General features: G+C 34.7%; 1 protein-coding gene across 4 annotated transcripts in view; it reads left to right on the top strand.

Annotated features, from left to right (window-relative positions):
• LOC145303667 (uncharacterized) overlaps positions 1–15,000 on the top strand; it is a 153,885-nt gene that overhangs the window by 70,917 nt on the left and 67,968 nt on the right. For all 4 annotated transcript variants that reach the window (XM_080145269.1, XM_080145270.1, XM_080103142.1 and 1 more), the window contains exon 2: positions 2,671–2,704. In XM_080145269.1, the coding sequence (XP_080001395.1) occupies positions 2,671–2,704 (34 nt within the window). The remainder of the gene's footprint in view (positions 1–2,670; positions 2,705–15,000) is intronic.

The raw sequence follows: 15,000 nt of genomic DNA, 5'->3' as shown, positions 1-15,000 counted from the left end.
AAATCTAAATTTACGACTCTTAACAAATTAATTACTAAATTGTATCCATTATAAGGCTGATTTTGATCTCGATAGTTCGAATTTAGTTGTCTCCTCCCTTATAAAGCATGGCTGATCAAAAATCACTATGTCTCGTTTCGTCGTAAATTTGAATTTTCTTAGTCATAGAAAAAACTACTTGATCTATTACGTGATTTTTGTGAATATGACATTTTCGTTCCATGACGAGTACGTACATCATAAAGATTTTTCTGTATTTTTTTTTTAATTAAGTATAATTTTAAATAAGCACTAACAGTTTTAGAATGTCCTTAATTCAAATATCTTTCAGATTTCTCTGTTCAATAACCTTTCGTAGAATTTCTCAAATTTAATTTTTTTTTTTTTTTTTTTTGTACTTTTGCAGTTTACGGACCATGCCATTTTTTTTAAAATATGATTTTCAATCTGTATTATCCGAATTCTCCTGTCTACTGTTCTTATCTGGAGTGTTATTTTTACAACGTTTCGGTTGATGTAACCTCCGACCCTCTTATATGTGTATCTTATCGAACTCGGAAATCTTTCTGGCGAGCTGGAGACCCCTGGCGTAGTGAATAAAGTACTTGGTAAATTCAGTTTTATAAGTTACTCTTCTGGAAGTTGATGGTTCAATCATCAGTGCAAACGGCACTCAAAATACTGTTGCGAATTACTTAGAACTTCTACCTAATCATGACTGACGAAAATATGGTACTTCTGTGGATCAAATAAAGGGTTTGGGTTCAAAATTCCGTGGAGATTCCCAAGTTCGACGAAATACACTGAAAGAAGGTCGGGGGTTATATCAACCGGAATGTTATTATAAAGATGAGAAAAGTAGTCCAAAGAATCCAAATATGAATTATCAATTTTCATGTAAAAAAATTCAGAAACATAGGATTTTCACATTTCAGATTTTACGGTATCTTTTGGTGGCGCTTATGCATTGTAGGATCTGCAATTTAGATTAGGTAGAAGGTTCCGATTTTCTTGTTCTTCCCCCAGCCGTGCATCTATACGTTCATATCGTGAACGTTTGTATAATTGTTACCATTTTTTAATTGAATTCTTTTTCTGTGTGAATGTTTTTAAATTTAAAAAAAAAAAAATTCCAAATTATATAAAAAGAGTGCGTGGTTCAATGGGGGAAGTCGTGGCTGGTTACCTTTAATGCATCTAAAACCCAACTCCTATCTTTACATCATCAACGCTCTGATCCCCATCTGGCATCAATTGAAATGGATGGCTCTCGTCTGGGAGAAGCCCCGTGTTTTGACAAGCTTCTGGGTTTGTCCTTTACTCCTGATCTGAAATGGAACACGTACATCAAGTCTGTTGCCAAGGTCGCTGGAAAGATGGTGGGATCCTTCTACCGCTCCAAAAGATATCTCACTACTAATGCAATTTTCTATCTATATAAAAGCCAAGTACGTCCAAGGATGGAATACTGCTGCCATATCTGGACAGGAGCTGCTAAAAACAGCCTATCATGCCTTGACAGAGTACAAAATAGACTTCGTGGTTTAGTGGGGGATGCCCTTTTCTCTGCAACCTCTCTCCCACAGAAGAGACGTTGCGAGCCTATCCTTGTTTTATCGTTATTTCCATGGCAGGTGCTCGTCTGAACTCCAATCTCTGGTCCCCCCTCGCCAAACTTTCACAAAAAACACCTGTCTAGCTGAATCCACTGTAAAAACTTTCCCCACTCTTTATCTGTGCCTAAATCAAAACGTTGATTCCATGAACAAAGCTTCTTTCTTAGAACTGCACGCCTGTGGAACTCTGTTCCGTCTGCCTGTTTCCCACCTGACTACAACTTGGATGTCTTCAAGTCCAACGTTAACAAATTCCTAATAAACCGCCCCCTTCATCAAATCTCCACACTAACGTACTGTACTTGCAATAACCCTTATCCCTGAGTGGCTTCCGGGCCTTGATAAGTGGTGACCACCGTGTATAAAAAAAAAAAAATTATGTTAGGCCGTAGTTTCACGTTCATTCAAGCAACGAAAATATTAGAATCTTACATATAAGAATTACCCGAAACATGTAATCTAAAAAAAAAAAAAAAAAAATAGAAATATTTTTGCAATCATAATTTTTTGTGTGAAAATATTAAATAAAGAAGGCCTAATTCAATGATAATATCGGTAGTTCGAGAAATTGATTTTTCTGCAGGTAATAGCGAATTCATTAATACGGACTTTAGAAGCTTTTTTCGTAATGTTCTTGAAAAAAATTAATTTTTCTTTTTATATTGTTACAATTTGCGATTTTTTATTTTCATAAAAAAGCAAAAATAAATTTATTTATTTTACTACTGAAAAACCAAACCTTTAGTAAAGTTTTTTTTTTTTTGTTGTTGTTGTTTGTTTAAACAAAATAATACATTTCCACTAAGATTCAAATAAAGATAATGGATTCATTATATCCCATTACCACTGAAAATTTAAAAAAAAAAAAAAAAAAAAAAAAAAAAAAAAAAAAGGTTAATTTCCTGATTTTGGGTGAATTTTTAAGTAAAGGGAGGAGTCAAAATGTCTATACATTTTGGGCATCGGCTATTCATTTTGCACGTACTTATCAGATAGACAATAAAATAGTAGACAAAAACATTTATTTGTTTTCTTTTTTCTATTTTCTTTTTAGTCTGTGCGATATTGTGGCCAATGGATTTGTCATGGTAAGTTTTTTCTTCTGTATTTGTTTTTTTCTTTTGTTTTTTTTTGTTGTTGTTGTCTCTCTCTCTCTCTCTCTCTCTCTCTCTCTCTTCTTTATTTTTTGTTTTCTTCTCTGTTCTTTCTGTCTTTCTTTCTTAAACTTCTTTATTAAACTTTGTTAAACTTCATTTTTTTATTATATTAATTGATTTTTTATTAGGTCTTTCTTTAAAGCAGCAATCATTCAATCCAGAAACAAAAGTAATTTAAATTTCATTTAAATGACAAAGGAAATTTTCTCACAAATTTACATTTTAAACAAATAATACGTAAACAGTGGCCTAAAAAGAAAATGACCACTGTCCGAGTTTGAATTTTATGTAAAAACTGAAACTAACAGAACTCCTTACTCCGCATATAAATTATAAAAGATAATTGCTTGTAAGGAAAGTTTGTTTCGCCCTCCCATTTTTTTTTTTTTTTTTTTTATTAAATGATGAAATCCGTCTTTTGAATATTTCCATCTCCAACCATCAATTGACTGCGAATAACGGTTCAATACACAATGATAAGTTACATATTTCACATTTCTAAGAATTGGTTATTTACGGAAGCTTGGCAAATAAACAATGCTTAATTCAATGATAATATCGGTAGTTCGAAAAATTAATTTTTCTTCGAGTTATATCGAATTCATTAATACGAATTTTAGGAGCTTTTTCGTAATCTTCCTGAAAAAAATTAAAAAATTAATTTTTCTTTTTTATTGTTACAATTTACGATGCTTTATTTTCATAAAAACAACTGCATTTAAAAGGACAGTTATGATATATGTCCAGTGAAAGGGGTATATTCGTTTGAAGTAGCTGGCTCGTCCTGGCTACAGTATTTGAGTAAAAACTCAGGTACTTGTGCATTTAACGAACCAGACGTAACTCAGCATTTGCTCGATTTTGTCCGCAATTTCGATATGGGCTTTCGAGATGGCGGCGACTAGGAATCTCCAGCGTGAATGTGGGTCACACAATAAGAATTTCCTGCGAGGTATATGCCACGATTACTTTCTCAGGAATCCCCGACAGATAGGAGGCCCAGAGAAAGATGACGGCTTAACAAAATTATTTACATTAAGCTTGAAAGCGACCATGTAAAGCAGCCCCACGGTATTGTTTCACAGATGGACAGTTCTAGGAAACAAACTTTGCTCATGGAATTTTCGTTTAGTTTTCAGGCATAGAGAAAGAGTAAGGCAAATCGTTGACAATTGTTGTAGCCAGACGAGTATTTATTGCGAATGCTTTACAGGGGATGGGGCATAGATTGAAGCTCAGTCGACCATGGAAATAATGATAGAGCAAAGATACTCTCTCTCAACGTCTCTTCTGTGAAAAGAAAGCAGAGAAGCAATAAGGTCCTCACCCACTAAATTTTAAAGACTGTTAGGCAAACTATTTTTCGGTGATAAGAAAATAATGAATTGAATTACAGAATAACGAATCTGAAATGATTTGAACTTATGCCGTAACGGATAAAGATGCTGATTAACGAGCAGTTAGTGAGAGTCTTCTTGAGGATAAAGGCTCAATTCTTATTGCAGGTGATAACCTCATAATTAAGCAACACATCTACCTAGTTATGGCTGATGAAACGAGAATAATATAAAACCCGCTGACTAAGTAAAGCGTTCAGTTCAAAATTCGATATAGATACCCGGGTTCAATGTAGCTGAAGAAGCTCGGGGGTTAAATTAGTTGAAATGTTGCGAAAATAACAACCAAGATGAGAAAAGTTTGAATAATCCAAATTTATAGTTATACAAAGTTAGATATTTCTATACTTTTATATATTTCTATGTATAGGATTAACTCGTAAACTAATGTAACAGAACGTGGATGCACGTATTGCAACTGTATGCAAATGACCGAGCAGTGTGCAAAGTGACGTCACGGCAAGGAAAAAGAAAAAGATTATGAAAAGAAGAACACGTGCACAGACCGAGGATGACGATTGCGATCACGTTAATGAGGTGGAAATAAATGTCTGTTGTTTAAACCTGAAACAGTGAATTGTATTTCTTTCCTATTCTTTGTCTTTGTTTCGTTTGCAACAGAGTTTACAACGTGTTGGGTCCATACATGTTAACACATGTGTAACCTAATTAATTGATCATTATACTGTTCTCATATTGAATGTGATTTACACAACGTTTCTGTCGATGTAACTGCCAACAGTCTTCAGGTGTATATTGTCGAACTCAGAAAAAGATCCAATATTTTTATGGAGCGATCCCGGCTTCTGATTAGTTGCTAGCAAACCGTAGCTCAATTTGATTGATTAGTTCCTATGGAACGCCCAACGTAGGCTGGTTGTAAAATACACTCAAATATGATATTTTAATTCATGCAGATTTCATATATATTATGACAGTCAATTTTCTATCGATTCTTATATAGCATAAAGTTGTGATTAAAAAAATATATATCCATATGACTTGGGTGTACCAGCTTGAATCAAAACCGAAAATAAAACTTATGAAAAAAAAATATATATATAACTACTTAATTTACTCACATAAAATTAATGTACGAAAGTATAGATTTATGCGTAAACTTTAAGTATTTACTTCAAAAGTGCTCAATACATAGGTAGAGCTAGTTAGTAATTTATAAAATATATATGGCGATTAAGCTACACTGAATATTCCGCATTTCATCCACTCTAGGACTCTTCAGGCTTATGCGCAAATTCTGTGGTTGTTTGTCGTTTTTATATGCTCATCTTCTATTAAGATTTTAGCCAATCAGCTTTCTAGTATCCAGTACTTTCTAGTACACATATATATATATTTATATATGAACTAACATAAAAAAACAAAAAAATACTAACCTAGTTTTAAAACAAATCAAGAAACTAAATAGAGCACACACACAAAGGAGCAGGTCAACCAGAGGTCAAATAGACCTTTGTCCGATAAATGCATGCTCATTGGCTGATAGGAAGGGCGCGGTGGATACTAGAAAGCTGATTGGCTAACTAAAATCTCAATAGAAGAGGAGCATATAAAAACGATAAACAACCACAGAATTCGTGCATAAGCCTGAAGAGTCCTAGAGTGGATGAAACGCGGAATATTCAGTGTAGCTTAATCGCCATATATATTTTATAAATTACTATACATCAGTTCCTTCTTCAGCTATAATCAAAACCAAAACTTATGAAGAATTCTTGGTAAAATTATTTATTTCAAGAAATGAAAGGTCATAACAATTAAACGACAGTCACTCGGATGTAAGCATGACGCACGAAATAAATAAGACACAAAATATTCTATTAATATATAGATGATTAATATTAAATAATGAATACAATATGGAATATTTCCTCCCCTCTCATTGTGGAAAGATATGACACAAGGTCAGAAGGTAGATATTAAAAAGCCCGTGCACCAGATGAGGTGCCCTCTGTAATGTTTTCATTAATGAGTAATCTATAAACCAAATAAAATAAAATCTTTATACATACATACATACATACATACATACATGATGATGATTGCTGCATCTTTCCAGATGATCGCCGTCACATTGAGTTCTCCCAATCTTGTCGTCGATGCCATCTCAGATGACTCTGCTGCAGATTTGCACATCTTGAAGCAGATGTGACATACAAATTGAGCAATTTCCATCGAGTTGACTTCCTCTGGAGGTTGAAGGGTATTCCTATGAACAATCACATGTCTCCTCAAACCAGCAGTAGACTTACAAACTTTGCTGCATGTTAAATAGATCGTTTTGTTCGGACTAATAGGTACAAAGTTGACCTGAACAGGAGTTTTGTGCGACTTAAGGTGGTTGAGGTAGCCAGGTTGCAGAGTAAATTCTTCCCATGTGTCGATGTCGATTTGTAAGACTTTCAAATTATTCTTCGTAGAGTCCTTGAACCTCTTCCTAGGCTTGTGTTGAGGGTGCTTGCCATTTTCCAGCTCCCCGTAAAAAATTTGTTTTGGCAGCCTACAATCTTTCATTCGAACCAAGTGGCCCAACCAACGCATGTGAGATCTGATTACAAGGATCTCAACACTAGAGCAACATGCTCTCACAAGGACTTCAGTATCGGGTACTTGTGCTTGCCACTGGATGTTTAAGATACGTCTGAAGCATTTTTGGTGAAATCGTTCAAGCCATTTAATGTGCCTTTGATGCAATGTTCATGTCTCCGATGAATACAACAGTGTGGTTAGCACGCAGGTCTTGTAAACACATACATACATACACATGTGTAGGTGTGTATACGCACTGGTCTTCTTCTCATCGTCGATATTTTTTCTCGTGGCCATTACATGATTCACTCATCTTTCTCTTTTCTTCTAGCCATGATTTGTCATCAGTGTTGCTTAGACGAATAAAACTTCTTGCAGGAAAGACACAAGAGAGACGTTTACTGAGTTTTCTTCAAGGTTTTATATTGGAGAAAATTTACTTGGGAAAGAAAGACTAATGTTTTCTTTTGTTTTTTATTTTATTTACTTAGGAGTAACCACTTATCAAGGCCCGAAGGCCACTCGAGGATAAGGGTTAATGAATATAAGGTTGTAGTGTAGTAATCGTTAATGGTGTAAATTGGATAGAATTTGATTATTTATGAGGACGGCTCAACAAAAACTTGTTTACATTGGATTTGAAAGCTACCATGTTGTATTCAACCAGGAAGCAGGCCAGTGGAACAGTGTTCCATAGGTGGGCAGTTCTAGGAAAGAAGCTTTGTTCATGGAATCTGCGTTTAGAGTTAGGCACAGATAGAGTAGGGGAAATCGTATATAGTGGCTGTAACTAGTCGAGTATTGTTGTGAAAGTTTAGCAAGGGAATTATTTACTACTTAAACTTAACTTTTTAACTTAAGAAATGAATGATATACATGGAGAGATATTAAAGCAGATTCTACAATTACTATAATTTATTGTGAAATTCTTTTCCGATAATTTTTCCTATTATCATATTAAATAAAGCTATGTGATTATTTTTCGTATGTCTTTATATAGAATAATAGGACCCATGGCATAACGGATAAAGTGCTTGGTAAAATTCAGTTGTAATAGACACTTTTCTGGATGTTGAAGATTCAATCTTCAGTGCAGGTGATACTCAGAATAAAATTGTGAATTAGTTAGGATTTTTTATTGCTGACGTAACAAGATCATGCTATTTCTGTGGATTAAATAATGGGTCCCATTCAAAATTCCTCTCAGATTCCCAAGTTCCACAGAAATATTCTTTAGATTATTGTGGTGTTTCATTTGCATAGTCATGAAATAACCAGAATCCTTCATCAAATTCTGTCCCCGTGTAGACGATCAAGGCCAAACTGACGAGCTGTGAAAGTTGTTCTGAGTGACCAGAATAACCGTTGAATTTTTTTGAGACATTCCCTGATTGGAAAGGCCCAAAATGAACTCATATACCGGGGTTAACCTCGGTTAATTGCACCAGACCTAATATAACTTTTTTGTTATAACCACTTTTATTCAGTTATAATTGTGTTTTTGGGTCCTGGAAAGACTGATCAGAAAATCTTAGTTTTCTTAAACTCGAAAATGTGATGTCAGTCGTCATTTGGCATTGTTCGACTTGTTTTGTCTATGGTGTTTAACCTCTTACCCCTGCCTTGTCCCCAATCTTTCATTCGACCATGGCAATGATTCTGTTTTACATATCCTGGTTATTATCATGCACTCAGTATGACACCTGTTAAAATTTATACTAGCTAATTTAATAGCTATTTAATCATAGGGTCACTGATATGTAACAACTCTGGCCCCCAAAAATGTCTAAGCAACTCCTTCAACATTCTCTAGTCAGGTTGTCTCTGGAGGTTAGCAATAAACTAGCCCATTCTCAAAGAGAGATGGTAAAGCTTAAGAGAGTGGACCTCATAGGATTGTACTGAATCATACCTCACCACAACAGAGCAACAGAGCAAAGCCATCAGCTTCAGAGTGGCCGAAAATCTGCTGGATTGATTGTCAAAGACGTATCCTTGATTAGTATGCTCTGCATCTAAATGTGTAACGCAAACACATGCACATGCTGTAAACAAGCATACACGACTACGTAAGAAGTGTTTCCGAATTTTTAAGATGATGATTGATTATTCGTTTAATTTGGATTGACTACTGTTCTCATCTTGAGTGTCATTTTCCACAACGCCTCCGCCAACATAACTTCTAACTTTTTTTTAGGTGTATATTGTGACGTGACCTTTCTGAGATTAGCTTTGTTATCCGATCATGATAAGTTAATTTCAGAAAAAAAAAATCCTCAGGTTGCGTGGAAGGACGCGAGCAGCTATGCACCAGCCCATATTTTGTTGACTTCCTCTGCCAAAATGAGCATTTTAAATGGGGGTAAGAATTATCTGCTCTCCTCGACTTGAAACACGGACTCTAGGCTTGTGGTTTTATAAAATAGATGTCAGATGAATGAATGGATGTATTTAGCAATCAGCTGTTCTATCGCTGTAAGGAATGGTAGGTCAGAGAAATTTCAGCATATATTTTAACATGAAAAGACAACCAATTCAACATGTGCATATATATATATTCTTTTTCTGCATGGTTATCTTTTTATTTTATTTATAATAAACATAATCAAAGAACTATTTGGTAATAATATATACAAATTTCAAAAGATGACAATATATTTATAAATTTACAAGTGTATCTTCTCTCTTTCCTTTTTCCTTTCTCTTTGTATATATATATATATATATATGTATATATATATATATATATATATATATATATGTATATGTCTGGCATACCAAACTCAGTAAAAAAAAGAGAAAGACAAGTTTACAACAGAAATAATTTACGGAGTTGTGTCCCTTTCATTATCATCTCCTTTTATGTTTTTTTTTATAATAGAACAAGGGAGACTACTCCTGTTGATTTTCCCTTTTGTTTATTTTGTTTTTTTTTTCTTTTGGGGCGATATTTTTTTATCAAACTTTAGCGAGATTTCTGAGTTTTCGTCATTTAATAGTTTTCTTAAAGTGATCTGATATATTTCTATAACGGACAAATGAAAAGAGTAAAAGACAAACTGACCTTTATTTTATGCTGATTTACACCAAGTATGTTTTCCTTCATATTTCTTGTTTCTTTGTTTTTATCAGCGGAGTTGCTTAGACAAGTTCTCTCCTTGGAATCTCTTCTGCAACTAACTTGCGTCTCAATTCTTAGCAGTTAACTTTCTTCTGACGAGACACTGATTATATTTTTCTTTATTTTAAGTATATCAGCATTTTTTGTTTTGTTTTTTTTTTCATCGCTGTTGCTGTCGTTGTCATGATGCCAGTTCATTTGATCGTTTTATTTAATTCGTCCACATCTCGGAATTTTAACCATTAAATTTATTTATTTGTGTCAATATGATATTGACATATCTCAATATCACCACAATATTATGGAACTTGGAATCTTTTTATCATACTCAGGAATCTGCATGGAATTTCGAATGGAACCCGTTATTTAATCCACTGAGTGGGGGTTGGGGGATTCATGCTCTCGTTCCTTCAATCATAGCTGGGTTGAACTCCTATGTAATTCATAATTGTATTTTGTGTGTCACCTGCACTGAGGTTTGAATCTTCAAACTTCCAGAAGAGTGTAACTTTTTTACAACTGAATTTTACGAAGTCCTTTGTCCATTACGCCATAAGTCTGTGCAGATTACCGAGTTCTACAGAAAGATTCATGAGTTCAGCAAGAGACGTCTAAAGAAGATCGGAGACTACATCGACTGAAACGTTGTGAAAATAACACAAAATAATAATACGAATACTTAAAAAGTGTTTGAGTAATGTTATTATTATAAAACTTACAGTTAACAAAATAAAATAAAAAGGAAAATGTGATTTTGGAAAGTTAACAGTGAATAAAATTCTAATTTATGAAAACCAATAAATTATATTGGTCCCCTGATTTATCAGTGGTGTCTGTGCGTCCATCCATGCGTACATCTGTGTGTCAGTTAGACCATTGCCAGATAATCGTCCATTAGATTTTCCTGAAATTTTGCCACAAATTGTATTTCCTTAAATAGATGTGCACAGTAAAAAAATTTTTTGTGAAAATTCCCGTTGCATCCCAAGGGGCGCAAAAGAGGTCAAAAATGCCCTAAAATGGCCCAAAATTACACATTTGCCTCATAAGATTTTTCTGAAACTTGGCCAAAATGTGGAGCCCATTGTTCTTATAATAAAAATCCAGTATGGATAAGCCTGGCAAAATTCTGGTTCGCGACCATGGGGACTTTTAGTGGTAAAAACGATCCTTTTTGTGGCTCTTTTTAATATTTCTCAACAAAAATCTTGATATATCTGACTATATAGTGGTTTTTTATTCACCAAGATTTGCCATCCCATGGGGACTTTTGGGGATAAATGGGGGGAGCAAATACTGAACTTAGTCATTTTTTATGCCTCGTTCACTGTGCACTCACGGGGGACCATGCATACTTCACTTGTGTTTTAATATTTTTAAAAACTTTTGTTCACCACAAACAAAGCACATTATGACAAAAGGGGCTACTGTGAATTAGGGGCCAGTTTTATAGGCGCATCCTAAGCAGTGAGATGTTTGTTGTCATCACATTTAAAAGTCTGCATGTTGATACAGTCAAGAAAGCAGGGAGCAAGGAGGGAATTCCAAAGGTAAGGCAGTTTCGGGATAGTAACTATTATAACAGAAAGCTTTTCAGCATCTGGGGACTGCTACAGTGAAGAGGTGGGATTTTGCTAAATGATAGGTTGTCGGCGGTAATTACATCAGAAGAAGTATAATTGCTGCCAATTCGTCAGAACATATTCATCCGAAGTACTTTCAAAACAATCACAGGGATGAAACATTGTGGCGATGGGGCAGGGGCTGGAGTTTGGTAGACAGTGCTTGGCTTATTATATTAGAAGCTCTTTTTTTTTTTTAACCCTGTGTGAGAGAGAGAGACTGGTGGTTGGTAAACCATCCAGATGTGACAATACTCCATGCATGAATGAATGGTAGATTTGTAGCGACATAGAATACTGGCAGATGTGAAAAAATTTGTAGCCTGATAGAAAGAAACAACTTTTTTGCAGCAGCTTTAGCAGTATCTTCTATGTATGTATTCCAATTCGTTATTGTCTGCGAATGTTAGGCCGAGGAGTTTGATCGTTCAAAGATTAAAACCTTATAAAATAAAATATTATTCCTCCAAAACGACTCAAAAAGTGCAATAAAAGTATTAGTTTAAATAGCATATTACTTATCTTCAATCCAAAATGTTAGAGAAACAAGGTAAGACGTGGATTTGATGAAAGTGTTTCCGTGGAACGGATTGGATTCGAACTTGGCACATCCATGGTTTCAGTTCGCCTCTTTAACCACTTAGCTACCGTTATACTTTTAATATTTTTTTCGTTTAGAATTTAAATAATATGTTCTTTTTATTTCAATAAATAATCGATTAATAGTAAATATAATGCGTAAGCAACATACACACTCACACAAAACCCACACGTGCATTCACACACATACACAAATATTTGAAAAGTGATCACGCAACGTTAATTATATAAACACTTAAAACATAAGCAATTATATTATAAAGGTTAAAATATTATAAAAAATTTTTTTTTTTTAAATATTCCTGATTCAGCAATGAAGCGACATATCCATTTTCCCACGGTGAGATAACCTTACGTTACAATTTCATCGGCCGTTCCTTCTTATTGCAGCTCATGTAATCAATAGCACTCTTCAATCAAAAAGTAAAGTTTACAAAGTAATTAGCAGGACCCATTTTCCGGCGTTGCCCGGGATAAAATGTAAAAGAATTATTTAGCTATAAAAAAGAAAAATATCTGTACATTTGAATGTGTAAATGATAGTATTGTGAAGTCAGTATTTCCAAGAGTTGTATTTATTATCACGTAATGTAACGGCTTCTTTGTTTTAGCAAATAGGAAATATGAAGAAAACAATGGTGTAGTTGTTAACATTTACGGTTGTTTTATTTTCTTGAGAATATTTGTCAGACGCCATGTTGAATATGGTCAGCGGTGTTGTGTAGCTTTCTAAAGAATGATCAAAACTATTGTTAATAGCCATAGTTCAGTCCTGAAAATCAAGCATTCTAAAAATTTCTCATTCTTCAAATACAAGTGTGAAGCAAGAAAGAATTTAATTTAATCTGAGGGAGCATTTATTATTTATTATCGAGATCTAGTGCAATATGTATGAATTAGTATGAGGATGGAATTGACATAATAAGCAGTCATGTAAAAAGAATGACTAAATAAGGCAAGTAAAAACCCCACTTTCTATTTTCCTTACATTACAATGTCTATAGTGGGTTTGACCACTTGAACATTACTTAAGCTGTTTCAAATCCAAATTACTAGGGCACGTTCTCTTTTGATAGGTTTAAGTCGTCTGTCTGTTTTTTGTCTGTTGACAACCTGTCATTTCTTTTTCTATTGTTCCATTCTTGCCCATTAAATTGGCATCAACTCAGCAAATCTTTTGCTAATTTGACTTACTTTGAATTACAAATTGACACCAGTCCAGAGATTTGTGTTGCTTTTACACTCCCCCCCCCCCCAAAAAAAAAAAAAACGATTGAACATGTCTTCATAGATTTTAATTTTTGGGAATATTTTCCAGAAAAAAAAATAATCTCGCGGGTTTTCATTTGCAAAACTCTTTTAATACCAGAGACTGAAAGTGTATCCGATTTTATATGGCATAATCATTTCTGATCACTGAAGCTAAGCAACATTGAGCCTGGCCAGTATCAGATGGGTGACCATTTAAGAATACCAAATGCTGTAGATAGGAGAAATTTCGGCAGCTCCTGCATTCCACCTGGCCTCCAGCTGTCTCGACTATGTCCTGCTGCTGGATCAAGCTGGTTGAGACAAAAGAGTGAGGCTAGCTCTGCACAAACCAGCTTCACCTTAAACAATCTTCCAGTGTAAGTCATATATCATCCTTGGGATTATCAGATGGTCTTTGTCGAACAAACCGCGCAGATCTTAATTTTTTTTGGTGGGAAGGGGAGTGTTGCTGGAAAGAGTTTGAAAAGATGTGACTAACTTCACTTTTTTTTTATTCAATTTTCACAGTGCCACTTTGAAGCAGGGGGCTACTATCAGGGACTTAATTTGCGGGGTCATTATGAAGAGAGATAAGTAGAAAGATGTTTGTTAACATTACACTTGAACTTCTGCATATCATTGCAGTTGGGAAAGCAGAATCCCGGAAGGGAGTTCCAAAGACCCGCAGTTCTGGGGAAGAAACTATTGGAGTAAAAGGCTTTCTTGCACCTAGGGATCTCTACTGTAAAGGGATGAAACTTAGTAGCTTGTCGGGTTTGTCGGGGGTAGTTACGTCGGGGAGGTACAAGTGTTTGCAGTTCGTCAGAGCATTCACTTGCTGACATTCACCTAAGATGGGGGTGAGCTGACTCCTCCCATAGAATACACAGCATCCAGGATGGACACAGACCATGCATAATAGTCCACAGTGGCAAAAATAGTTATGTGCAGTCAGTCCCAAGACGAGCGTCAAACACTTTAGATCTGTAGACCAGAGTCAGGTTTGATATAAGCTTTGATGGTGTGTAACCACGTCATCAGCTGGTCTCCCTGGCATCGTTACCAATTTTGGAATAGTTCTAGAGCTATTGTTTCATGGATGAACTATCTTGTGTTGTAGCACACAGCGTGGCCAAACCAACAAAGTATTCTCTTTAAAAGAGTTTTCTTAATGGTGATGATGCTGCATTGCATTTAGATTTGTGTATTTTTTTTTATCCAAATCGCTCCAGACAAGATATGAAGCTACTTAATGTAAGGAGCTAAAAAAAAAAATAGTATTTCAAGGTAAAAAAAAAACTTGTCAATGATAAGATGATTAGATGAAATAGATTCTGACCCAGAAAACAGCAATTCTTCCCTTTTTGTCAGAAACATCGATCCTGGATCCTGGAATGTGAAGAGTAAAGGACAAAACAAGAGAAGCAAGAGTTATGCGGCTGCTGTAACTAGAAAGTAAAAATTTTGCCAACTTTCTTTTATATTGAATGACTAAAAAAATATTGAGTCGGTTTAAATACAAAAATTGATGAAGCCGTTTGAAAAAAAAAATTGGTATGAACAACACAGGTCAATATTTAACATAATTCTTGTGAAACAGATCGTTAACAGATTTGTTAAAATAAAGATATTCTGGTCAATGAAATATGGGAAATCTGACTTGATTTTATATATAAGAAGAAGATA

This window comes from Euprymna scolopes, chromosome 19 (genome assembly GCF_053919585.1).
Source record: "Euprymna scolopes isolate OS-2025 chromosome 19, ASM5391958v1, whole genome shotgun sequence".
Lineage (NCBI taxonomy): Eukaryota > Metazoa > Mollusca > Cephalopoda > Sepiida > Sepiolidae > Euprymna > Euprymna scolopes.
This window is presented reverse-complemented; position numbering and strand designations above follow the sequence as displayed.